The sequence below is a fragment of the Protopterus annectens genome, chromosome 11.part0, assembly GCF_019279795.1.
Source record: "Protopterus annectens isolate FY-2018-M chromosome 11.part0, PAN1.0, whole genome shotgun sequence".
Taxonomy (NCBI): Eukaryota; Metazoa; Chordata; order Ceratodontiformes; family Protopteridae; genus Protopterus; species Protopterus annectens.
The window spans coordinates 1,340,167,095-1,340,193,955 of record NC_056745.1 but is presented as its reverse complement, the minus strand read 5'-3'; the positions used below and the strand labels follow the sequence as shown (position 1 = coordinate 1,340,193,955).

Below are 26,861 nucleotides of genomic sequence, written 5' to 3'. Positions count from 1 at the left end.
TGGATGTTAATCTATCCAAAGTGCCTGTTTACAAGTTGTGTTCCACTATTTACAGGAAACCAACTTACTGTAATTTCTTGCATTATTCTAGTGCACATCCTTTCAAACAGAAACGCTCTATAGTTACGGGTCAACTAGTCAGAGCAGCTAGGATGTGCTCTGCAGAAACAGATTTTTTAGTAGAATGCCAACTATTAGAGAACATGTTTGTGAATAGAGGATACCCTATTGATCTTGTTCAAGAATTAACAGTAGAAGTAGTAAACAAACGCAAGTTAGGTCTGTTTAAACCCATCTTAAATTATAAGACAACCCACAACGAGGTATCTATTACTGTAGCTGACATGAACAATGATTTTTACCCTATAAACAGACTGACTAGTACTTTACAGTAATGCTCCAGTGGTGAACTCAAGTTCCATTAACCACCATAAGTCCTGTTTCATCACAACTTTCAACAATGACAGTGACCAAATTAAGTTGACCCTACATAAGAACTGGTACATATTGTACAAAGATAACTTACTGATGGAGAGAATTGGACCTTATCCGACTATCATCTACAGGAGAGGTGCCAATTTAAAAAGTCTCCTTGAATGTAAAAGACTTAGAGCAAATAATGGAATATGTGAGTCTTCTCCTTGCGGAGCTTGTAGGATGTGTAAACATGTAAAAGGTAGCAGATCTTTTGAAATAGCTGGAAAAAAATATTATATCACTTATAAACTTGATTGCAACTCTGAAGGCATAATTTACCTGGCTATGTGCAAAAACTGTAATGCTTTTTACGTGGGAAAACCTGACCGCAAATTCCGTGACAGAATTTATGAACACATGTATGCGGTCTCTAAAAACAAGAGTGACAATGCTTTAGCTAAGCATGTCAACACTAAACCTGACCACTCTTTTCAATTTTTAGCTATTGATCAGTTAGCGTATGACACTAGAGGGGGACCTACTTCTATTTTATTGGAATGCCGTGAACTTGAATGGCTGTTGTCACTAAATGCATTTTGCCACCCTGGTCTTAATGGCAACTGTAACATCACCTGCCTATTGAAACTAAAGAGTTGTTTGAGACTTTAAATTCTGATAATTCCGATTTTCCATCTTTGTTTATTACTATATAACATCAGGTAGATAATTGTATGTTTTTTCATTCACTTTGAGTTAACGTGGAAACATTGTCACAAACTAGGTTTTGTTATCTCATTACTAGTTATAGTAATTGTTTTGTGATTACTGCAGTTGATGTTGGAAGCAATTTGTATACATTTGTTTTTTGAAAACTGGAGTTGTTTTTGAACATTGGAGTTGCTTTTTCAAAACATATATACATTTGTTAATCCGCATTTTTCTACTGATATTGCTTTAAATATCGAACCTTTCCCAATTAAATGGGATCAGCTGATTGGCTCAAATTACTATCTATCTAAAGCGGAACTTTTAAAAAGGTTTTACAACTGTTTCTTTTTATTTCTGATGAAGTTTCTCTCTTCAGAGAGACAAAAACGTGTCTTGGTTTTAAATAAACTGGTTATACGTTAAAATTAAATTATAGTACTTTGTGGCTTACAGTCATTTGCAAACAGCTGTTTGGTTCTCTTCTCGGATTATTGAATATTTGATTAATTGTCATTAGAACCCTTTAGTGGTAAAGCCCAAGGTTTTTGAGCCGCTCCACCTTTAAGACAGCAGCTTAGTGAGCTTCATGTTAAACATTAAGATGAGAGTAGGTGCAATTATTTCTCATAGAAAATAAATTATGTCCATCAATCTTTAGCTGAAGTAGAGATTAAAAAAAGGAAAAATACAGCCTGCAGCTAGTCAGTCCATACCTGTTGCTTCAAGAGCCAGTGTGCATATATTAGATTTCGTCCCTGGTTCCTGTGTTTTTCTTGTGTGTTTCTGCGCACTTTTCACACTTGCAGCCATTTATCACTGGGGGGGGGGGTTCTCTAGCATCCTCATCCTTGATTTTTTATTGGCTTTTTCTTTACATCCATGGTGTGGTTGCAAGTTATCTTTAGTTAAGTCCAAATCCTCTTCACAGGCTCCAAGATCAGTTCATGTCTGATTAGGGCCGACATACATCTTTAATCCCAATGGGTAAAATACTCTGAGGAGAGTAGGGCAGAGAAGTCTGAAGCTGAGGTGCATATGTTTAGATTTCCTTATAGCTGGCAAGAAAGCATACCTTCTCAGTCTGGTTGCCATCAAATAGTTATCTGCATAAATTCTTGTATGTCTTAGTTTATTTTCACTGCTGTTCTTCCGCAATAGGTATCGCACCTGTTCCTCTTGCAGATGTGAACTAAACTTCACCAGGATTGGACTTTGCTTTGCCCTGCACACAGCAAATCCACTCTATGTGCTCAGTGTATGTGCATGAGTCTGCTAGTATATCAGTCCATTTATCAAGGCACCACTTCATAAACTCCAAACATCTCTTCCTTTCCACTCGTTCTGGGACAGCAGAGAAATGAATGTCTTCTCATCTTGATCTGTCCTGTAATTCTGCAAGTTTCTGTTGTGTCTCTCTAATTGTGTCAGTAGATGCCAGTTAATCCCTTGTTTCCTTGTGCAACTGAGGTAAAGCTGCCAAGTCATTTAAATGCATAATAAGCATGTCTTCCTTACACTGAAGCTTATTTTTTATTGGAGTTTATATAATTCATTCGAGTGTCACTTATTGTAAAGATTTTCAAGTGAATGTGACTTATCCTGGTTTCCAGAACTTAGGGAATCTATGCACTAGTTCCCTCCATGACCTTGTGTGAACTGTTTTCCTTCACTGTAGTTAGTGATATTGTTCCCAGTGTGGGTCTTCAATCTCTAATACTGTCTTCCTCCCTTTTGATTGTCTCTTTTTTAGGCTTATTGGCCAGCATTTACTGTTACTTAACTTTTTTGTTGATTTATCTCAGGCAGGATACCCTTCTTGTAGCTATCTATAGAGCTAGACTGATGCACATCAGTCGTCCTGTGCATTTATCACTGGAGGCCGTACCGGAAGTCTTTTGGGCTTTTGTTTTTGATCTTATTCTTTTTGGAGAAGTAGGATCTAATGAGTTTCTTATTGCTTCTGAACTTGGCATTTTCATCATAGTGGATAGTAACAGTAGCCTTGATGCAAGAGCCTAGGTGAGAGTAGAAATCTGTAGTGTGCAAGACCATTTTATCTGTGGTCTCATATTGTGGTGGGGAGCTTTTAAATTCTCCATGATCTGTAGCAACCACCATTACTTTTGCCTTTGGGTAAGTCTTGGAAGACAGTGGAGATTGAGGCCACTTTTGGCTGAGACCTTGTAGAAGGTGCTATGGCACAGTTGTCAGCTTTGGCAAGTGAGGGGGATAACCGTGGGTGTTCATAATGGTACCATACATGTGTTTACCAGGTCAAGAAAGTTTATGGTCCTAGTAAGGGTAAGCACTAGTTGGTCTAGGGATAGGCATTGATAATATCCAGGAACCACTGTGCATATTATTTTTGTGCTGCAGGTTTGTATGTTTACCATTTAATAGCTGGATGGTAGGAGTAACCCAAAATGAGTGTGTTTAGTTCTATGGATAAGGATTCTAATTATTGAAGTAGTCTTCATGGGCTACGGTCATCATGGTAATCATGGTTTGAAAAGTTGCTGTTCCTGCAGTGACTAGGAAGTGTATGCGTTTTATGTCATTTTGTGGCATGAATAGATGTAAGGTAATGGGATTATGAGTAATGACTGATACAGGACTACCAGAGGTAGGAATATCTTCACCGTGTGATGTAAAGGAGCAATATGTATTAAAACCAGATGCAGGAGGAGTGCTAAGACATTGAAACCATGTAATCATGACATTCCAGGCTAGGAAGGCCTAATAGACTGTTATCTTGCTTTGACTTTGTGTTTGTGTGCATGTGTGTATTTAACATAGTTAAGTCACATTTGAAGTTGTAACATAGGTTTACATACATTAATTGAAAAGAATACATGCCAAAATAAGTTTACATTGTTGTAATGCAGTATATGTGTGTGCTTTATTTGTAAAAATTTTCCTTCACTCTTATCGTGTAAGTTGTTCAGTACCTTTCTTCTCTTAAATGTCACTTCTGAATATTATTTTCCATGCATTGTTCTCACAAATTCCATTTATTTTTATGACATTTGTTCTTTCCCTTTTCTAAAGATCCTACTTCCAGTTATTTTATCTCCCGTTACAATATCTAGTACTTCCTTTATATTGGGAATATATTTTGATTTCCATTTTCTAGTAATTGCTTTTTTGGCAGCCAGTGTTTACTGTGTCTGTACAATTCAAATCCTGTATCCCGACTGAAATGATTAATTTCCTTAGTTACAACCATTTGTTCCCTCAAAATGTCTGTAAAAGGACACTGTAGGGAATTTAAAAAATGCCACTTTGTTACCCCACCCCAAAAAAGTCCCTAGTTACTTCTTTACCTTCCCCATCATACTTCTGGTATTTGCAGTCTACTAAAGGAAAACTTCTGTGAAGCTTTCTTGGGGTATAAAAATTCCTGTTAAAATCCTAAACCTTCTGGATGTTGTATACTTGAGAGCCTTACACATTTATTCCTATGTTTTTGTAAAGTGCCTTTCTATTTTCTTTTCTAATTTTCTGAGTCTTGTAATTAACTAGTATTTTATACACCCTACTGATTATCCCCTTTTAAAAAAGTTGTGTTCTAAACTCAACTGTGCCAGAGCTGGTCTTTCTGTAAGTACTTGCATATCCCTTTCTCTTTACCTCTGTACTCTTATCAGTCTTTGATAGGAAAAGTAGTCTCTAACCTACAGTCTAAATTTCTGCTTAGTCTCATACCAGTCTTTTACTTTTCACTCCCACGCTGTTTACCCCAATACCTTGGTTCCTTAGCTAATTTTCTCCAGTAAATTCCAGCCTTCTCTCACCCATTTTCTTTACCCTTAAGGTAGCTGTTGGTAAAATATAATTTCTGCCTTCCTGCACTGACTTAGTTTTTCATATTCTTTCTGCTACTTTATTAGTTTAATATTCTGTGTGGTTATTTTCTTAAAGACTTACATCCAGAATCCTAGTGTCTGTATCTCTTGAGTTGGCTTGTAGGATTAAGGAGCTGTTGTCGAGCAGTTTCCTCTTGTCCAGTGGTGCAAAGTTTGTTTCAGTCAACCTTCTTTGCTTGTGTGGCTCTGAGCAAGTCACTTAACCAGACACAGCTCACTGACCGAGTCTGAAAAAGGTCTGTGGAGATCAGTGCTCTACTCCAGAAAACAAATGCAAATCCATGTACAACCCCTTTTCCCATTTTTGCACATGGGATTGAGGTGTCACTTTAACAGTGACCATCATCTAGAGCCAAGGTTCACACCACTGGGTGGCTAGCCCTGCCGCAGCTGTTTTTCCATACCACACACGTGTACACACAATCACACCTATGGCCAATTTAGTGTCCAACCCACCTACTGTATGTCTTTGGAATGTGGGAGGAAACTGAAGCACCTGAAAGAAACCCATGCGAACACAGGAAGGACATTCAAACTCTGCCCAGAAGGCACCCCAGCTGTGAATTGAACCAGAGAACCTATTGCTGTGAAGCGACAATGCTATCCACTTTTCCAGTGTGCCACCCTATTTAAAAAAATGTAAATAATAATAAATAATACCTCTCACCAGTTTCATCATATCCTTTTCCTTTCTTATGTATAAACCTCTGGTTGAGGTTTGTGTTTAAGTCTTAAATGCCTAACTTTAAAGCATCCCTTCAATTCAGGTAACCCTAAACCATCTTGTTGTATGGGGAGAATCCACTTGTCCCACTAAATTGTCTCCTCCCCTCCCAAATAAATCCATTTAACTACTTCTCCTCTGGCTGGTAAAAACTATGTCTAACCTTTATGTAAGACTAAGGGCACTAAAAACATTTTCACTGCTTGTATCTTGCCATCAATATCCATATTCAAGAGCTTCCAGTGCTTCAATTTTTTGTATTGTTGTTTATTTCATTTTGTGCGTTTCCTGACACCTGCATTGTTTGTGAGGTTTACCTAAAGGAAGGGGGAACCCGACCTAGAATGAGTACGAAGTTGATCAAGATGTTTTGTGCATTAGGAGAGAAATGGCTCCTGAGGATGTGTGGAAGGTATTTGGACTTGAGGGAGTTGCAGTGGGAATGGTTTTGCATCAGGGCTCAGTTCTGAGTCCACTCCTGTTTATACTGGTGATGGACTGCATACAGGTTAGATTGACACATCTGCAAAGTTACTATATGGAGATGATGCGACACAACAAGCAACCTGTAAACAGGTATTCCAGTGAATGATAGATGACTAAAATGCCAAAATGAAAGGGGATGAAACAGACCAGAAGTGGTTGTGGCAGCAAATGGGGGACATTAGAAGAAGCAGAAAATTGAGATGGAAGAGAAAATAGTGGGGCCAGTTTCAGGGATGAAGACTTAACTACACAAACCAAGTAACCAAGATGTAATTAGAGGCTGTGGCAGACTATTTAGCAGATTTTGTAAAACTGAGTAAAATGCTTTAACCAGCAGCAGTTATACTCAGTTGGCTCAAAAGTGTTCATTATAATTGGATATAATATCATTGAATTGTTTGTTGCACTTGCTTAAGTTTTGCTTAAAAGTTAAACAACAGGCTAATACACTCAAGTGTACTAGCTTTTGATAGCAATTAGTCGAAAAACACAGCATTTATTGTATTTTCTGCCTATTTGAAAAAAACTTGAAAAAAAAAAAAAAAATACTCTTGTTTTCCATACTTTCCTAATAGTTTGTTCCAGTGATCAGATTTTGCTGATCCCTGGGCTTTGTCTTGGTTCCTGTGTTTCTCCATTTTCCTTGTTTGGTCAAAGGGAAGTTTCTTTACTCACCAGTGAGGGTGGGGAGTACTGAGCTGCCTGTTTGTCCTCAGAGGAGTGGTTTAAACCAGTAACTTGTAGTTTATTGGCCATTTTGGGTCATTTCCTGTCTTTTCCAGCCCCCTGCTATAAAGCGCGCTTTAGCCCGCATTAGCGCGGAGCTGCCACCGTTGCACACTAGGGCAGCGCCAGTTAATCAGGTTTAAACTATTCGGGCTACCTAAAGTCCACTCTTCAAATTTTCCCTTAAAACTACCTAACTCAAAGTATACTACTGTTCTATTTAGTGTATCTACTTGACTCCCAAGTAGACTATTCTCTATCTGTATAGCCCAGCACTTGCTCCTACAGTACTTATCACCTTGATACAGCACTCTTGTTATAGATAGTACCTCTAAAAAGCAAACCCCATTTCTCGGTCACCCACACCCCCCAAAACCTTTTTTAAGTTTTTCCATCTATTCCTTCTAGCATGTCGAGGGATCAGTTGCTAATGTCCTCTCCTGCTCAGCTGGTGAACCTGGGAATATTGAGGCAATGTTACAATTACCTCATGTACACAGACAACCCTCTCCTCCTCCCACAAAACACAAATACATGCGAGAGATGCAACTATACGGCCAAACTGGAGGCTGAGCTCTCTCAACATAGGGCTGGCAAGACCAGACAGGAGGAGAAGGTAACCACACACACTATAGACCCAGTCTCACATAATACCATCACAACCTCAAAGCATACACATAAACACACAAAGACATACTCGGAGGCTCTGATCAAAAATCTACCAAAACAGCAGAGGCCACCAAAGCAGACACCCAAACAACTACCACCTCAGAACACAACACCTGCAACACATAGTCCACACAGTCAGAGTGTCAAGCAGTCACAGCCCTTAAGGCCAAACACAATGCCAGACACACTAGTCATTGGTGACTCCATAGTCAGACACACTGACGTCCCGCTCACCAGACTGAGTAAGGAAAAGGTCACAGTAAGCTGCCTGTCGGGCGCTAGAATCCTCCACATAACGCAAGCACTCAGGTCTCTCAACAGCAGGTACAAGTACGACTCAATCATTGTCCACGCTGGTGTAAACTACCTGAGACGTACCTCCTTGGACTACATGAAAAGAGACATAGAGGAGCTCTCTGATTATGTAGCCCAAGCAGGTATGACCCTGACCTTGAGCAGTATCCTACCTTCACCAAGAATGATGCCACAATACAGAGATAAGATGATCAGCTTTAACAATTGGCTTAAACTCTGGTGTCATTCAAAGGGGATCCAATGTCTGTCTACCTGGGATGACATGCTGGACAAGCCACGCTGCTTCGCAAGGGACGGCTTGCTCCTGTCACCCCTGGGATTCCGGATTTTGGCAAAGGCTCTTGCCACCCCCATAGTGCCTTTTTTAGGCAAGGCTCAAATTCTAAACCTACCACCCTAGAACACAACAAAGAAAAAAAACTAAGGGTAATGCTGCTCAATGCCAGAAGTCTTAACCTCAAGATGCACGCACTCGAGGCCCTTCTCAGTATGGAGAACATGGATGTCTGTGCTGTGACAGAAACCTGGTTCAAGGCTCCTGAGAGCACCCCAGCACTATCAGGTTTTACCTCATATCATGCGTTCCGCCCCAAAATCCGGACAATACCAAGAAAGGTGGGGGTATCCATATTCATCAAGGACACCCACACCTCAAGATTGGTGGCAACGCGATGCATCGGAAACCATCCAGGTGCAATTAACCATAGGCAAGACTGCTCTGCAATTTGTAGCATGTTACAGGTCACCCTCGCAAACTCAGGAACCTCACATGGCCTTCCTGAAAACACTGGAGGGGATAAATGTATCTCCGAACACCATCATACTAGGTGACTTCAACTACCCTAATATAGACTGGGAACACTACTCAAGCCCAAACACTCTAGCCCAAAAGTTCCTGGAATTCATAAACTCAAATGCCATGGAACAACTAGTCACCATCCCCACAAGAGGAGAAAACATACTTGATCTCATCATCACGAACATGGGAGCACAATGTTCAACACCGGAAGTATACCCCTCACTGGTGAGATCAGATCACAAACTAATCTCGCTGGAGGTCCTTATCCCGCCCCCACCCGAAATAAAAAAGACCACAGTAAAGAACTTCTCGAAAGCCGACTTCACACTGCTTAAGACTAGTGTGGTCTCCTTTAAGGCCCCCGAGCCGGCGGTAAACATTACTCAAACCGCTGAATCACTTACAAATGCCTTCTACCAGCACCTGCAGGGCTGCATGGATCAGGCAATCCCAAGCAAAACAAAGACTCTTTGTACCAAAGGCAAGCGTCCAGTCTGGTGGACCCCAGCCATAAACAAACTCTACAACAAAAGGAGAAAGCTACTACAAGATAGAGCAAAATCCTTAAAAGGAAAGACACCGCTGATCACTATAAGTAAAAAGCTAAGAGCTCTCATAAAATCATCCAAAGCTAATTTTGAGAGAAAAATAGCTAAGGACTCTAAAGACAACCATAAGGCATTTATGTCAGAAACCTAGGAGGAAACTCCCAGATATGCTCAGAATTAGTCCAAAATTATGTGAAGGTTACTGATCCTACAGACATTGCCAACATACTGGCTGACAGGTTCAATGCAAACTTCTCCCCCCCTCCCCCCCAAAAGGAGAGATATCTATACCAAATGATTGTAGCCCCCCAAACATCTCTAACGCCCAGGTGAGAACTGCTCTCTCCAAGGCAAAGAACACAGCATCCATGGGACCTGATGGTGTCCCCGGCTGTGTGCTCCACGAACTCAACGAGGAATTAAACCCACAGTTAGGACAGCTGTTTAATCTTAGTCTCACCTCCGGATACGTACCCAGGGAGTGGCGCACAGCGACTGTAGTCCCACTTCACAAAGGCGGTGCCTCTACCGACCCTGGAAATTACCGTCCCATTAGCTTGACAAGCCTTATCTGCAAAGCCATGGAGAGGATCATAATGGATCTCATAAATAAAGACATAGGGAATTTGCAGACTTTGGATCCAACCCAGTTTGGCTTTGTCAAAGGCAGATCATGCCTTTTAAACTTGGTTGACTTTTTCGAAACAGTCACCAAGGCCATTGACGAGGGAAAGGCAGTCCATACAGCCTACCTAAACCTGGCGAAGGCTTTCGATACAATACCCCACTCGGGTATCATTGAAAAACTCATCAACTTAAATGTAAACCCATACATTACAAGATGGGTAGCAAACTGGCTGAGTGATAGAACCCACAGGGTCAGAGTTGCTGGTGCCATGTCAGACTCAAAGCCTGTCACAAGTGGTGTCCCACAGGACTCAGTCCTGGGCCCACTCTTGTTTGGCATCTACTTTTCTGAAGTGCAAGCAAACACAGGAGGGTTATGGCTGACAAAGTTTGCAGATGACTGCAAACTGGGCGCCGTAGTTGAAAACACATCTGACACAGATATCCTTCAGAAGGGTCTCACAGAAACGGATAACTGGTGCCAGAGCCATGGCCTAAAGTTAAATGCCAAGAAATGCATAGTCATACCCTTCGGGAAAAACAAGGTTACCCCTAGCTACCATATAGGTGGCAATCCACTGATCACAGAAGAAGTTATCAGGGACCTGGGGACCCAGGTTGACAGTAGCCTTTCATTCGACACTCATATTGCTAAAGTAGTTAGGAAGACCTTCTACATTGCCCACCTTATCATGAAGGGATTCACATCTAGATCAAGGGAGGTCATAGTCTCCCTATACTCATCACTCATCAGACCAATGATTGAGTACAATGCCCCATTCGGAATGTATCTGACACGACACTTGCAGCAGCTGGAGAGGCCACAAAAGTTCCTCACCAAAAGGATAAAGGGTCTCAAAAATCTGTCTTATGCTGCCCGACTGAAAGAACTCCAGCTATATTCAGTTGCTTACCGCTTTCTCAGAGGTGACCTGTGCCTGACATACAAGGCCATGTCAAACCCAGATTTGATGAACATGCTTCATCTCAAAAAATCTAGATCCCTCAGAGCCACAAGGGCGGAGACTTAAACCTCGACACGGTTATTAATAGGACGTGCTGGAGGGATAGATTCATCACCCAAAGACTCCCTATGCTGTGGAACAAAATCCCGGTATATGTGAGGCAGAGCACCTCGCTGGCCTTGTTCAAGAGGAATCTTGACCAATGGATGGGAGATCGCAGATACACCCCAGGGGTTACCTCCGTGTCACTGCTCGACAGAGGCACAGCAAAATAATGGGCATAGTTTCTCCAAACTAAAGGGGTGGCGTAAGCCACAAAACTATGGGCTAGGCTTGCAAATGCCCTCGGGCAGATAGCCTAGTATGAACCTATAAATAAGGTACTGATTTCCTTGTTGTAGTAGGATCAGATTCTGATAACACACTTTGCTCAACACAGTTTTCCTTCATTTTCGTATATGTTTTTTTGTGATATTTCTTAAAATTGAGTCATAAGTGCCCTGTGTACAGACTTTTCTTACATTTTAAAGCACTTATGTTTTTCTGAACGTCCCTTTTCCCCACTCTGAATGTCTTTTCTTGTTACAATCGTATACAATGTATTTTGTGTATTGTCAGACCCACAAAAGTAGCTTGTTGTAACTTGTCCCCAGTAATATATCTCTTGTTCTTCCAGTATTCACAACACTTGAAAATGGACCAACTTAAGTCTGTTATTTTTAAAGTAATCTACATGTCCCAAGTGTTCCTGTCCATACAGTAGTTTCATCCATCTTTTAATGTTGTGCATACATTGACAAACAAAACTAAAATTGTTTTAATGCTCCTCAGTAACATCTGTTCTGAATTGTACAACTGGTCTTCTTTTAGTATTCACAAATATGTGTAGATCTATGCTTTGTCTTCCTCTTCACATAATGCAAAAATTGTTCAGCAAGTGAGAAATCACCTCATACATTTTCTTTCAAAATGTCTAATCAATCACATTGTCCCGTATATAGTATCTGTTTATGATTTCATCGATTTTTCTTAATATGGAGTACATTTCTCATTCAATTTCTGTTTAATTTTGTACCTGTATTAGTGTGAGAAGCAGTCACTGCTGCATATGTTTTTCTCTCTGGGTATATTCATTTCTGTCCTAGACTGCTTCTGCTCACTCCTTTTCCCTTGTTGCATCTCCCTTGGTACAGAAATCACCCCTGCTCCTTGTGGTTTGTTTAAGTTACAGCACTGGACCGTATAGTGGCTTTTGCTGCTATAACATCCTCTTCCTCCTCAAATGTGTCATATTTTTTAGAATACAGCTTGCACTTTTCTGTTAGATTCACCCAAAATCAGGGCTGCCTAATTTTCTGGCCCCCTTTTCCTCTGTTTTTGTATGTGGCTACAAATTGCACCCCCCATCTCCTGAAAAGTTTCTCTTAACAAGTATGAATACCACCTCAGTTCCTCTCCTGTGAAAATATGCTGTAGGCCTAATGGGACTAACCAGGTCAACAAAATGTAAGAAAAATAAGTACATCTTGTTAGTATTTCATAAACTCCTGCTCGTCTGAAGTTGGTATGCTATAGGAGTATTTTAACACACCTCTGTTGTTCTGCTGGTGTATTAAAGTTCTTTGATAGGTGGCAGTTTGAAGAAGCCTCAAACATTTTCTTCTCAGCAAGGTAGCTCACTATTCCATGCTGGAGATGTGGACTTTGCTAGAATGTTATGGTTTCATCTAGTCAGATTTTGCTTTTTGTTTCTTGTGTAAAGCACAGTTCTCACATCCGCTACTTATGTTTTCATGATTGTGTTCTGCACTTGGTTCACTTTCTCTTGACATTATCAGAGATGTCGAGTGACTACCCAAATTAACAATGTAAAATTGCTTATGTCACTTTTCACTATTAACGTATTTCCTACTTGATCTGATCCAAGAACGTATTTGTTCCTTGCTACCCCATCCTATACAGGGGTCTTTTAGAAGAACCATGTAAGAGATCCTGTCTTTTAACTTGTGCACATACTCGGAACATTTCACTGACCCTGTGCTCAAGCACTGTGTTCATACACATCAGTACACTGCCACACTCGCACTGTGTTTGATGCAAGGGGGGGGAGCAGGGACAGAGCTCTTCTTACACCTGTTATCTCAGTTTTTATGTCATCAGTACCATTGGGTGAGAAAAGCTGTCACTCTCTAACTTTGTTGATTTGATATCTAGGTAAATCTGCTGAGCCATGCTTCATACTGCTGTCCTTTCAATAGAAGAGAGGCAGGCTAATGCAAGTCGTGCATCTGAGTAAAGGGAATAAATACATATATTATGACAGTGGATCTATTCTAGTTCATTTATTACCACTGTCTTCTCACTCCTTGTTTATCCTACTGCACACGCCACTTAGTGAAACCTCATATACTAATTTTCCTAAAGAGGGGACAGCTGAATTCTGTTTCTGATGCAGTAATATTGTTTGTTGATCCCTTTTTCTACTCTTGCCCAACATTTTACTTTAATGTAGACACTTGTGTACCGTCTTAGTTTTTGTCTCAGTGTAGTGCATTATTTTCCACTTGGAAAATGGACCACTCTGTATTTTTAGTGAACCTGGTTTGCTACTGAAACCTCCATTTTCCTTATTTTGTAATTCTGCAGGCTGTACTTGCTTCAGTCATTATTCAGCAAGAGATGACATTCCTCTGTTTTCTTTTGACCTTTGTTATTTTTATCTTTGACCTAAGTATTCTTAGATTAGTTACCTCTGTTTTTTTTTCCATACTGGTTTGTTTCTTGCATCTCTTATTTGCTTTGTGATATTCTAATTCATTCTTTGCTGTCTTTTCTTGGTTACCACCAGAGATGATCATTGAGTTAGCAGTGGTGACTGGCCTTTTTGTGAGCATCATTGTGTATTTAATATCACAAGAACAATCTCTAGTATTTGCCTATATTGCTTAGTTAGTCTTAAAATAAAGTGTACATATTAATACACCGTCTGTGCCAAGCTTACATGCTATGCTTGGTGAGCATGCTTGAGAGTTGTACATTATGGTCATGTGCGATGACATGGAAGAGTACCTAAGTTGTGACAGGTCTTTCTTGCTCTTTTTCAGCTTCACCTACATCCCAATCTTGCCAGCCAATCTTTTGGAAGTTCTATGCACACCAACACCGTTTATTATTGGGGTACATTCCATCTTTCAGTCAGAGACTGAAGATCTGGTAAGAAACTAAGTTGCAATTGTGTAAAATGTTATCCAGTCATTGTATTATTTGCAGTTAGCCTTGACAGTTGATGGGCTCTTGATATTGTGAATAGTTCAGAAATTCAGGGCAGTAATACAGAATAAGGTAATTTTGACAGCATGGAAGTGTGTGTTTCTGTGTATGTAGATGACTGGATTTTGATCCATTCTAAAGGTTTGCACTTGGATGCCTGTGCCTGATAAACTTAAGGGAGAATCTATTAACTTAAGCGAGATTTACTGTTAACTATATATGTGAAGTTGTTCTATCTCGCCGTTTTGTTCTTACACGTGGGTCAGAGCCGATCCCTCAGCTCCGACTCGGCCGCTTTTCAAGCTCAGACTCTCAGAGAAGCTCGAGACCCAGTGAATATCCCATGATGCCCTGCTATGAGTCCCAGATCTAGTTTGCCGCTGCAACGGATCAACAGCTCTTCAGAGTTAGCTCGGGCCAGTGACTTTAATTTTCTATTATAGTTATCTTTCTCTTCAAAAAAATCTTTTGTGTACATATATTTATATATATATATATATATATATATATATATATGTGTGTGTGTGTGTGTGTATATATATATATATATATATATATATATATAGTAGTGTGTTAAATAGTATAGTGTTAGGATTATAGTTAGTTTAGATTGTTAGAACTTTTAAATAGTCCTTTTTTCCTCAGGCTTAGGCCTTTCTTTTGGGCGTGACAGGGCTCTGTCAGCTGGTGTGTGTGTGTTATACACATTAGAGTGGTAGCTTAGTTTATATCTGATAATAGTATACTTTTACTAGTTAGCTGAACTATTATTCATATATTTAGAGTGACTTGTAGAGTGTTTAGATATATATATATATATATATATATATATATATATATATATATATTTACTCATATTATGCTACTTGTTTTTTGTACTAGTTATTATAGATTTAGACATGTCAGAAAAACAAAAGTCAGGGTTTAAAAGGTGTGTGTGTGGTCAGAAAATGTCGGTTACTGACAACCACTCCACCTGTGTGTACTGTTTGGGCGCTGTACACTTACAAGAGGTGTGCTCCATCTGCCATTCCTTTAGCGCCAGGGTCCTTCTGGAAAGACTAAGGAAATTGGTGGATAAGAGGACTCCTGAGGCCTGAATTTCAGGCTTCTTTAGATAAGGCTGACAGCTCTTCCAAGGCTTCGAAGGGGTCGAAGTCTTCCAAAGGATCCTCTGAGCCCAAGTCATAGGCTCAGAGTTCCTCAAGTATGGTCCGTGCATCGGCTCCACAGTCCTTGGAGCCGTGTATTGAGTCCTTACCTCGGGATCCAGTTGTGGAACCGATATTGGAGACCCCTCAGTCTCCAATTGATTCCACCTTCGACTCATTCTTCCAGGCTTTCCGATGGGGATCTGGACCGAGTGGTCAAGAGGCTCTTAGAGAACCCGGCCCTGGCCAAAATGCTTTCTACTTCGAGCCATTCGGCTTCGAAGCCTGAAATCCCTCCCATGGCTTCTCCACCTCCTCCGAAGCCAATTGAGCGTTCGGAGCCGGGGCAGATGGAACCGATACTGGTAGAACCCTTGCAGCCAAGGTTCAATCCACCTCCCTTAGCTCCATCGACCTTGATCTCCTCGGTCCCGACCGGAGAGTCTCAGGGCCGACAGTCCCTCGCCGGCTCCAGGGTGGAGAGTCGAACCGATACCTCTGTTCCGACTCTTCCACTTGGGGCTTCAGCGCAGGTGGCCTCAACCCCATCCTCTGGATTGGAGCGGGGGGTCTCGGTCCGGGGAGAGCTGCCGGTCTCTTCGGAGCCGACTGACTTCTCTGACCGGGATTCTGGTGCTTTCGATGCCATGAGGAAGGTCATGGCTGCCAAGACCACTACCTCCTCGGATCTGTCTTCCCCTTCCCCCAAGGGGCCTGTTCTACCTCTTCCCCGCAGATCCCCATGAAGCGTCGAGATCCAGGACCTCAGGTATCCCCATTGGGTGGCCCCTCCTCTCTAGGCACTTCACCAGACACCCCCACTGATGAAGTTCCTAGGAAGAGATTGTGCAAGAGGAGGCACTTGGATTCACCTCAGGAATCTCTGACATCGGATACCGACTTGGAGTAATCAGAAGGGTCCCCACGATCCCCCTCAGAAGATGTCTCATTCACAGACATATTGGAAATTTTAAGGCAGAGGGGTGATTGGCAGTCCCTTGCCCCTTCTGAGGACGAGTCGGTTCTCCTGAAGGCCTTCGGATCTCAACCATCCACCTCCTGGGTTACTCCGTCCTTCTATGAGTTGATGGAGCTAGTTGCTCGAAGGGTGTGGGAGTCTCCTGACTCGGTGGAACCGGTCCCTCGGAGGCCCAATAAATTTATTACTTCCCCCACTGACCAGGCCTTTCTTACAAAAGGAGTCCCAGTTGATGCCATGGTGGTGGCGGCGGCCACCAAGAAAGAGATGTCGGGAACCTCTTCTGCTGTCCATCCTCCTAATAGAGATTCTAGGACGATGGACTGATATGGGAAACGCATATTTAGTTCTGCGGCATTTTCCATGAGGTCGCTCAACTACCTGACACATTTTACCAGCCTTCAACGAGATCTCCTAAAAGAACTGGTAGATACTCTTCAGGGTAATACAGCTGATGCAGTCTCTGAAAAGGTGACTGCGCAGCTCAACACCCTTAATTCGATAGTGAACTCATCCATGCGTCTCATTTCGTATGCTACCGATGGATCGAGTAGGGCTGCAGGCTCAGCGGTAGCTCTTCGGAGGCAATCCTGGATGCGCCTTTGCTCCTTTGTGGAAGCCTTTAAATCTTCATTTGTCAATACCCCATTCGACGGGTCTGCCTTGTTCGGACCCAAAGTTAAGGAGACACTTACTAGATGTGAACAGGAAGGGAAGACTCTGTCTGCTCTAGGGGTCCGTTTTTCCACTCCAACCAGACCGTACCCCAAAGGGCAACGAATTGGGAAAATGTGGTTCCGAAAACCTCAAGGAGCTTTCCAAAATGCACCTCCTGATACCCCCTCTAGAGGCAGAGGAGGGGGCAGAAATGGAAGACTCCGTCCAAACGGCAGATGTGGTCCGCAGAACCAGAGTGACAGGGATCAGTTCTCTGGTAAGTCCTATCAGCGTTCCTGAAAGGAAGCCCGGCTGTCCTACTCTGGAGGCAGTCGGGGGTCGCTTGGCTTTATACCCAAACACCTGGCTAAACATTACAACGGATTCCTGGGTAAAAAGCGTCATTGCCAGAGGTTATTACGTTCCCTTTATAAAAACCCCACCTACATGTACAAAGATCCCAGACGTACCACCCAGTCTGAGAAAACTAGCAGCTGTAGAAATCCAAAAGCTGCTGGACAAAAGAGTCATCCAGCCAGTCTTGGCGGACCAAAGAGGATCCGGAACTTACTCAAGGTTCTTTTTAGTTCCAAAGAAAACAGGGGACTGGAGGCCCATACTAGACTTCAGCAAACTCAATACCTTCGTCAAGAAGGAAAAGTTCCGGATGGTCACGCTGCAGTCGATTCTCCCGTTCCTAGCAACGGGCGATTGGATGTGCTGTATAGATGTCAAGGATGCTTACTACCAAAATGGACAGATCATCCAGAGATCACCTGCGTTTCCAGCTGGGGGCCAGTCATTATCATTTCAGAGCCCCCTGCCCTTTGGTCTCACCAGAGCCCCCAGGGTGTTCACCAAATGTATGGCAGTGGTCATGGCTCACCTGAGACGGTTGGGATTCCGGGTGTTTCCATATCTGGACGACTGGCTCCTCACCGCCACCTCCAGGCATCAACTAATCCAAGCAAGAGACTACACCATAGACCTTTGATGTCCTTCAAGGATGCATCTGCAGTCCTAACAAATGGGTTGTCCTGCCTCAGGCAGCCCTTCGGTCGGCCGGATTCCAAAGTCTGGGTCTGGCCTCGGCTGATGTCTCACTTCACCCGACGTCATAGCTGCAGTTAACTGGGTATAAAGGCATCAGCCGACGCCATTTTCCCCAGTCTTTCTTGCCGCGTGGCGCCCGAAGCAGAAGCTGTTCGCAAGTGCCGGTCGGTCAGAACCAGAGATTGCTACTACCGAAGACTTCTAAAAAGCTAAGTACCCCGTTGGGGACTCTTTCTTGCCTCAGCCGATGTCAGAAAAAGTGAATAACTGTTTAACTTGTGGGAAACAAATACCTCATAAAGATTTCCACTCTTACTGCCTACCTTGTTTAGGCCCAGACCACGACGTAGCAGCTTGTCTAGCCTGTGCTTCCTTCAACCGACGGACACTTAGACGTCGGTCGGAGTTTGCAGAGGAGTTTTTCGGCGCCGCTTTTGCTTACAACATGCCGTCGGAGACTCCGACTTCACAATTAGCTAAAAAACATAAGGAAAAGGACCGAAACCGCGGTTAAATCAACCGCGAGTGTCTCGGTTTCGGCTGAAACCGAGTCCTCAGTTCTTCCTTCGGCCGAAAGCTTGCCTCCTACCGAGGCCTCATCCAGCATGGCTGAATCTGCTACTGAAATTCCACCTGCTCTTACTAGTTCTCAGGATTTATCGGATACTATCCCTTTAGATATATCTACTCCTGCACGTGGAGCTGCTAGGCCCCCTGCATCCATGTCAATTAAGGCTTTTACCAGGGCTAAAGCAGCAAAATTAACAAAGACCGTGCCTGCTAAAACCCCCTCTCACAGGCCTAGCTCTAGTTCTCAAATGCTTAGTCTAGCAGAGGATCTCATTTCTTTGATCAGGGGATCCCAGCCTCACCCTGACAGGGCCTCTCACCCCCCCCCCCCCAGAGAAGAGGCCTAGAGCAGAGCCCCCTGAGCCAGTTTCTACAGATTACTCCTCTGATGATTCAGAAAATTCAAACCCTCCAGAAGGCCCTTATTCTCCATATGAGGACTCTGATGCAGAAGACTCCATTCCTTCTGCCTCTCCTCCTGAGGAATTTTCTTTTGGGGAAACCTTGCATGCTATGAGGGAACAATTTCAATGGCAGGGCCAGGATTTTTCAGACTCTAGGAAAAGGCTTAGGACCTTTTTGCATTTGCCACAGCATAGGCCTTTAGCCATTCCTCCAGTACTTACAGTTGTGGATGATGCATTTAATGATGCTTGTACTGCTCCTGATTCACTTCCTCCGGCCCCTGCTAAGCCCGACAGATACTACAGGGTTCCGGACACACATTATCACTTGTATAAGGCTCCTTTTGCAGATCCTGAAACTATTTCACAGGGCCCCAAGGCTGTAACAGCTGCCTCTGCCAAAAACCCCCTCCCCTTTGAAAGGGAATCTAGGGCCTTAGAGAGATGGGGTAAAAAAGTTTATACTTCTGCTACTCTTTCGGCTAGGGCCTTAAACTGTCAATTCCACATGATTCAGTATCAGGAATTTATGTTAGATCAGTTAACTAAAAAAACTGTCCTCGCCTGAACCATTAGACCAACAGTCCCTTCAGGAAATGGTACACAACATTCAGCAGGTCAGTAATCATTCCTTAAAATGTGGCTATGATGCACTGGAGGCTTCCTTTAGATCAGCTATGACTGGTACAGTGATCAGAAGCATGCATGGTTAAAACAGCAGTCCTTACCAGACAATGTAAAGTCAAAGCTCCTAGATGCTCCCATGGATAAACACAGTTTGTTTGGCTCCCCTGCACAGCAAGTGTTGAAGAAGGTGGAAGAGAAAGCAAAATCTGTTCAGACAGTCAAGGATTTCTTACAGGTCCAGCCTCCAAGGTTTAGTAGGAACTGGCCTTCCAAGAATTGGTCCTTTCCAGACACCACCAGAGCACAAAGAGGCAGGAATAGGCGCCCAAGAGGCAGAGGTCAATCCAGTGGTGCCTACAGGGGACGTCAGTGGCAGCCTAACAACCAGCAAAGTACTGCCACAGATCCAGCCACTACCACTTCCACAGGACAATCACAGTGACTTGGCTCTGAAACCGCCTACCAGGGAACAACTAGAAGCACCCTTAGGCGGAAAGCTAGCCTTATTTTCAGTAAACTGGCATTACATTACAGGAGACAAATGGATTTTACAGACAATAGACAAAGGTTACAGGTTTCACTTCCATACTCTACCAAGGAAGAGAGGAATGCCAAACCTACCTCCAAATCAAAAGACAAACGCTCTAGAACAAATAGACCACTTACTAAGGATGAGAGCTATAGAAAAGGTACCGTCTATGGAACAAGGGCAAGGATTTTACTCCAGACTTTTCCTGGTGCCAAGAAAGGAAAACCAATGGAGACCTATTCTCGACCTGTCCGCTCTGAACACATATCTCATTGTTCCAAAATTCAAGATGCTGACCCTACAGCAGCTTCTTCCCATGCTGGGCAAGGAGTCTTGGCTGGTAACTCTAGATCTCAAGGAGGCATACCTGCACGTCCCCATACGACCAAATTGCAGAAGATACCTCAGATTTCTTGCAGGATCAGAGCATTATCAATTCTCAGCATTGCCTTTTGGCTTATCTACTGCGCCCAGAGTATTCACGAAATGCCTGGCATCAGTAATTGCTCATTGCAGGCTTCAGGGAATTCAAATTAACCCTTACCTGGACGACTGCCTGTTACAAGCGGACAACAAAAACAAATTAACAAAAGATTTGAGAAGGGTCATTCACCTACTGCAAGCCCTGGGATACAAAGTCAACATAATAAAAAAGTCAAGGCTGATACCATCCCAAAGGATAACTTTCTTGGGTGCAGAACTGGACACATCAAACCAAATGGCATTCCTCACAGCAGAAAAGCAGAAGCACCTACCACTCTATTTCATGGCATTAACAACGCAGAACCAGCTTACAGCAAGGAAAGTCCTGCAAGCCCTGGGTTACATGGCATCTTGCATAATATTGATTCCACATGCCAGACTACATATGAGGAAGTTGCAATGACACCTAAGGAATTTATGGTCTGAGCACAAGCACAGCCTAGAAACCCAAATTCCAATAATTCCATGCCTGAAGCAAGAATTCCGATGGTGGGCTCAGGCCTGTCAATTGAACAAAGGACTGCCCTTCCACAGCCCTCAACCAAGCCAGACCATCACCACGGACGCCTCAGACCTCAGTTGGGGGGCACACATGCTGGACAAGTGCATACAAGGCTTATGGACTCAAGACCAGATGAGCCTACACATAAATCAAAAAGAGATGCTGGCAGTAAAACTGGCAATTCAGACCGTTTCTCCAACAGGGTCAATTGCTGATAAGGACGGACAACACCACAGTTATGTGGTATATCAACAAACAGGGAGGCACACATTCATATCCTCTATGCCGGATGGCAATGGACCTCTGGAATGTGGCCCTGAACCTCAACATTCAGCTCCAGGCAATATTTGTGCCAGGAAAAGAAAATATACTAGCAGACATCTTAAGCAGAACTACCACGGATGCCCACGAATGGATGCTGCACCCAGACATCTTCAAATCCATTACAAGGAAATGGGGACTACCAGAAATAGACTTATTCGCATCCCCACACAACCACCAATTGAAAAAAATTCTGCACAAGGACATACCACTCACTTGCTTGGAAGGTGGACTCCCTATCTTTCAGTTGGGAAAACCTGACAGCATATGCATTCCCACCTCTTCCTTTGATGCACAAGGTGCTATTGAATATCAAAGATGATCACCCAAGGATCATCCTGATAGCTCCAGACTGGCCGAGGCAGCATTGGTACCCATTACTGAGGAGTATGTCTCGGGAACACGCATGGCTTCTACCCCTAGTTCCTTTACTGCTAACACAGAACAACTTCAAAACCCTGCATCCAAACTTGAAAACACTGCAGCTAGCTGCTTGGAACATTGCATAAGACAAAATAACCCAGATTTATCTCAAAGGGTTAAAGACATTATCTTGGAGGCTCGCAGACCCTCAACAAGAAAAACTTATTCAGCAAAATGGAAAAGATATCTCATTTGGAGTGCAGCAAAAGGAGAAAATGTATCACTGGTAAACATAGCTAACATCCTGGAATACTTAGCAGAGCTTTTCCACAATGGCCTGTCCTACTCTTCCATTAAGATGCATGGCTCAGCTATTTCACCAGAATACAACATGGATCCTCCAGTCTTCTCTCATCCTCTACTCAGGCAGTTTCTGAGAGGAATTAAAATTGTACAGCCACCAAGGACGCCACCACTGCCTACATGGGACTTGAACTTTGTGCTAGAAAAGTTGACACCCCCCTTTTGAACCAGCAGCAACAGCAGAATTACAGTACTTATCATGGAAAACTGCTTTCCTGCTTGCAATCACTTCAGCAAGAAGGGTTTCTGAATTACAGGCATTAATGGCAGTACAGCCCTTCCTTATCTTCCATCAGGATAGAGTGTCCATGAGAACTAATCCTACTTTTATGCCAAAGGTGGTCTCCAGGGTATCATTAAACCAAGCAATCCACCTACCTACATTCTTCCCCAACCCACAGAACAGGGGGGGAAAGACTACTACATACCTTGGATGTGCATAGGCAATTGCGCTACTACCTGGACAGAACCAAGAACAATAGAAAAACTGACCAGCTTCTGGTAGCATATGCAACAGGAATGGAAGGAAAAGCAATTTCAAAACAGACAATCTCAAAATGGATAGGAAATTGCATTAGATTTTGTTACTCTTATCATGGAAAGACAACTCCAGAAAACATCAGACCTCACTCCACAAGGGCTACAGCCACTACTACAGCTTTTTTACGAGGAGTGGCTACCAAAGACATTTTAGAGGCTGCTACTTGGAGCTCCATGCATACATTTGCCAAGCATTATAATCTACCCTTATACTCCAGATCCCGAGCAGGTTTTGCCACTGCTGTTTTGCAAGGGATCTTAACTACACCATAATCTTCTTAGTACCTCCTCCCTCAGTTTGGCTATGGTATTCTACCCATTTGTTAGGACTGCAGATGCATCCTTGAAGGACATAGTACAGTTTTGTACCTACCATAAATGTAGATGTCCGAGAGGTATGCATCTGCAGTCAGGATTACCCACCCTCCTTCCCCTCTGTGGTACTCCTAGGGTATTTGCCCATCTCTTAGCTAGCTGGGGGAATCTATTATGGTGTATTTGTTTGTATATATGTATATACATGTTTATTTCTATTTGCTCTCTGTTGTTTGGAAACATTTGCATTTATCCAAATTTAGCCTTCCTAGAGGGCACCTGGCATCTGGGGCAAGAAACACTGAGGAAAATGGCGTCGGCTGATGCCTTTATACCCGGTTAACTGCAGCTATGACGTCGGGTGAAGTACGACATCAGCCGAGGCCAGACCCAGACTTTGGAATCCGGCCGACCGAAGGGCTGCCTGAGGCAGGACAACCCATTTGTTAGGACTGCAGATGCATACCTCTCGGACATCTACATTTATGGTAGGTACAAAACTGTACTTTCTCAGTTGGGCATAACCCTAAATTTCAAAAAATCTGTGCTATCACCCTCGCAGCATATTACATTTATAGGAGCAGAACTGGACACATCGATGCAAGGATCAGGTTGCCCCAGTCAAGAATCATGACTCTAAAAAAACAATTATCCAGTCTCCTAGCCCGCAACAAAGCTCCAGCATCCCAGATACTACAGCTTTAGGCACAATGGCAGCCACATTGATAGCAGTTCCGTTAGGCCGCATGCACATGCAAATTCTCCAGTGGTTACTTTTCGCACAATGGTCTTACCAACAACTACCCATGTCAGACGAGATCCGTTTAACCAATCTTTGCAAGAAAGATCTCAGTTGGTGGTTGAAGAGCGACCAAGTGACAATCAGACATCCCTTCGTTCTTCCCCAACCCACAGCCACAGTGACCACGGATGCTTCCCTGATATGATGGGGGGGGGGGGCTATTTCAGGGAAAGACGGTCCAAGGCACTTGGTCAATCATGGAAACGCACTTGCATATAAATGTCCTAGAGCTGAGAGTGGTGTTCTTAGCGTTGCAACACTTTCACGACTCTCTTCCTCCAGGCACAATTGCTATCCAGACGGACAACATGTCGGTCGTCTGGTACATCAACAAACAAGGGGGAACCAGATCGTACCCTTTATGCCGGGAGGCCCTAAGGATCTGGCAATGAGCTGTATCCACCAGATGCTTTCTGATAGCAACGCACTTCCCGGGGTCATCCAACGTGATAGCGGACAAACTAAGCAGAGCCATGCTGTTGCCTCACGAGTGGTCTCTCAAACAACAAGTGGCGGAAAACATTTTCCGCAGATAGGGACAGCCTTGCTGCGACCTATTTGTGTCTCCGAAGAATGCCAAATGCAGCAGCTACTTTGCCCTTTATCCCCCACTGGGGAATGAACCGAGGGATGCGCTCGTACACGATTGGCCCCCGGGTCTTCTATATGCCTTTCTGCCAATACCTCTAATTCCCAAATTCATGCAGAAAGCCAAAAGTCTGGGAAGGACAGTGATTTTAATAGCCCCGTCTTGGCCTCGGCAGATTTGGTTTCCCTTCCTGCGGAAGTATCAAGTGGAAGAACCATGGATCCTGAACCCAGTGCCGGATCTTCTGACTCATTCGTCGGGAGTTCTCCACCCCTCCTTCACGTCCCTGAAACTGACAGCTTGACTGCTCCGATTCCCACATTAGCCAGGTCACACGAGTTGTCTTCTGCGGTCCAACATAATATAGTTTCATCTCATAAGCTATCTACCAGGAAACTGTATAACAGTAAATGGAAACTATTTGTTCACTGGGCTTCTCAACATGATACTGACCCTTATGTAGCACCTATCCATACCATCCTAGAATTCTTGTCGTCGTTGTTCCATGATGGCGGCGCGGCTGCTGCCACCATTAGAGTTCAATTGGCTGCTATCTCAAACTTTCATGTGGGCTTCAACAGCTCTAACTTCATGTCGCATAGGCTTTGTAAAGCATTCTTAAAAGGAACCCACCATCTCAGGCCACCTATTAGGCATCCTGTCTACCCATGGAATTTGAATCTGGTTTTATCCCAACTGATGCTCGCTCCCTTTGAACCTGCTTCATCTTGTCATGTAAAGTTTTTGTCTTGGAAAACACTATTCCTGGTAGCCATCACATCTGCACGTAGGGTCTCCGAACTTCAAGCCTTGTCTGTCAAACCCCCATATTTGATTTTTCACCCTGATAGTGTCCCTCAGAACTAATCCTACCTTTCTTCCCAAGATCTCTTCGGAAAGTAACTTAAATCAATCCATTGAGCTCCCAACCTTCTTCAAACACCATACCAACAAACTAGAATATATGTTACACAAGCTTGATGTACATAGACAACTGAGGTTCTGTCTGGATAGAACGAAGGATTTCAGACAATAGGACCAACTCTTCGTGTATTATGCGGACAATACAAAAGGATGCTCAGTATCAAAAATCACTGTATCCAAGTGGCTGTCTGATTGCATCAGATTCATTTATACTTCCACTAATCAGCCATTAGAAACCAACGTCAAAGCCCATTCTACACGAGCTGTTTCTACATCATTGGCTCATGCAGCTCGCTTGCCTTTAGATACCATCTGTGCAGCTGCCACGTGGTCAAAACCTCACACGTTTATCACTCATTACAACGTGGATAAAACTTCCAGGGACAGGGCTACGTTTGGTTCCACTGTGCTCAGGATGTCCTCCCGTGAGCCACCCAGGATTAGGGTGCTTGGGACGCTACCCACATGTAAGAACAAAATGGCGAGATAGAAAAACTTCACATAAAGAAGTTATGTCCTTACCATAACGTTCCATGTGAGTTGTTCATCTCGCCTTTTTGTTCTTACATTCCCGCCCACCTTCCCCCTCCAGTCGAGTGAGATGGTTGCCTTGGTAGATTGGTTCAGCTGTCAGTCTGTTTATACATTCCTGCTCTTCTTCTATCCTTCTACTCTTGTAGTTACCTTGAGTAGGTACACTTTATAGTCATATTCTGTCAGTAGGCTGTCTTGGTTGCAGCATACTAGATCTGGGGACTCATTGCAGGGCATCATGGGATATTCACTGGGTCTCTAGCTTCTCTGAGAGTCTGAGCTTGAAAAGCGACCGATTCGGAGCTGGGGGATCGGCTCCGACCCACGTGTAAGAAGAAAAAGGTGAGATGAACAACTCGCGTGGAACGTTATGGTTAGGACATAACTTCTTTTTTGTTAACATTTGAATTTAGTTGCAATGAAGGTGCATTTCTGTAACCATTTTTTTCCTGCAGATTTCCTGTACCTCTGCTAAAGGTAGCAGTGGTTACATGTGTGGTGCAAGGCTCCCATCACTGTTGGCAGGTCTGTTTCAAAACCATTAGTTCTTCAGGTGCATTTCCTTCATAATTGCATTGTATTTGGTTATGAGCTCTTAACACAGCTGTTTTTGCCAGAATTTTTTATAATAGGATTTTCATCAGGAGGATATGGATTACTGTTCCAAATCTGTTGGCAAATGTATTTAAGTTAGACAGATTGCTCCTCAAGTTTTTCAAAGATCCTTTGCTTATTTGGTTTGTAAACTAATTGTAGTACTGAGAATGCAATATATTTTTTAATTTTGTTGCCTTTTTCTGCCTTGTAATTAATCAGACCCGTCTATTGTTGGTTGTGGAAAACAGTCATCCATTTTTTTTTCTTTTGTTGAGCATGGTCCTAACCCCTCCTGTTTGTGGCTAAGTGCACACTCGCAGATGTAAAGGTATATGGTGCCATCCCCTGAGGGCATACACTTTCCCACACGTGCCAGTTGAAGGATACCAGTTATAGCTTTGTTAGGACCAAGCACGTCCCAATTATTGTTGCATGTAA

The 26,861-nt window shown here is 43.3% G+C and overlaps 1 protein-coding gene across 1 annotated transcript in view; it reads left to right on the top strand.

Annotated features, from left to right (window-relative positions):
* Positions 1-26,861, top strand: part of SBF1 (SET binding factor 1) — a gene marked incomplete in the record, with an annotated part of 3,250,730 nt that overhangs the window by 607,922 nt on the left and 2,615,947 nt on the right. The window contains 1 exon segment of the mRNA XM_044088658.1: positions 13,955-14,063. Within this exon segment, the coding sequence (XP_043944593.1) occupies positions 13,955-14,063 (109 nt within the window).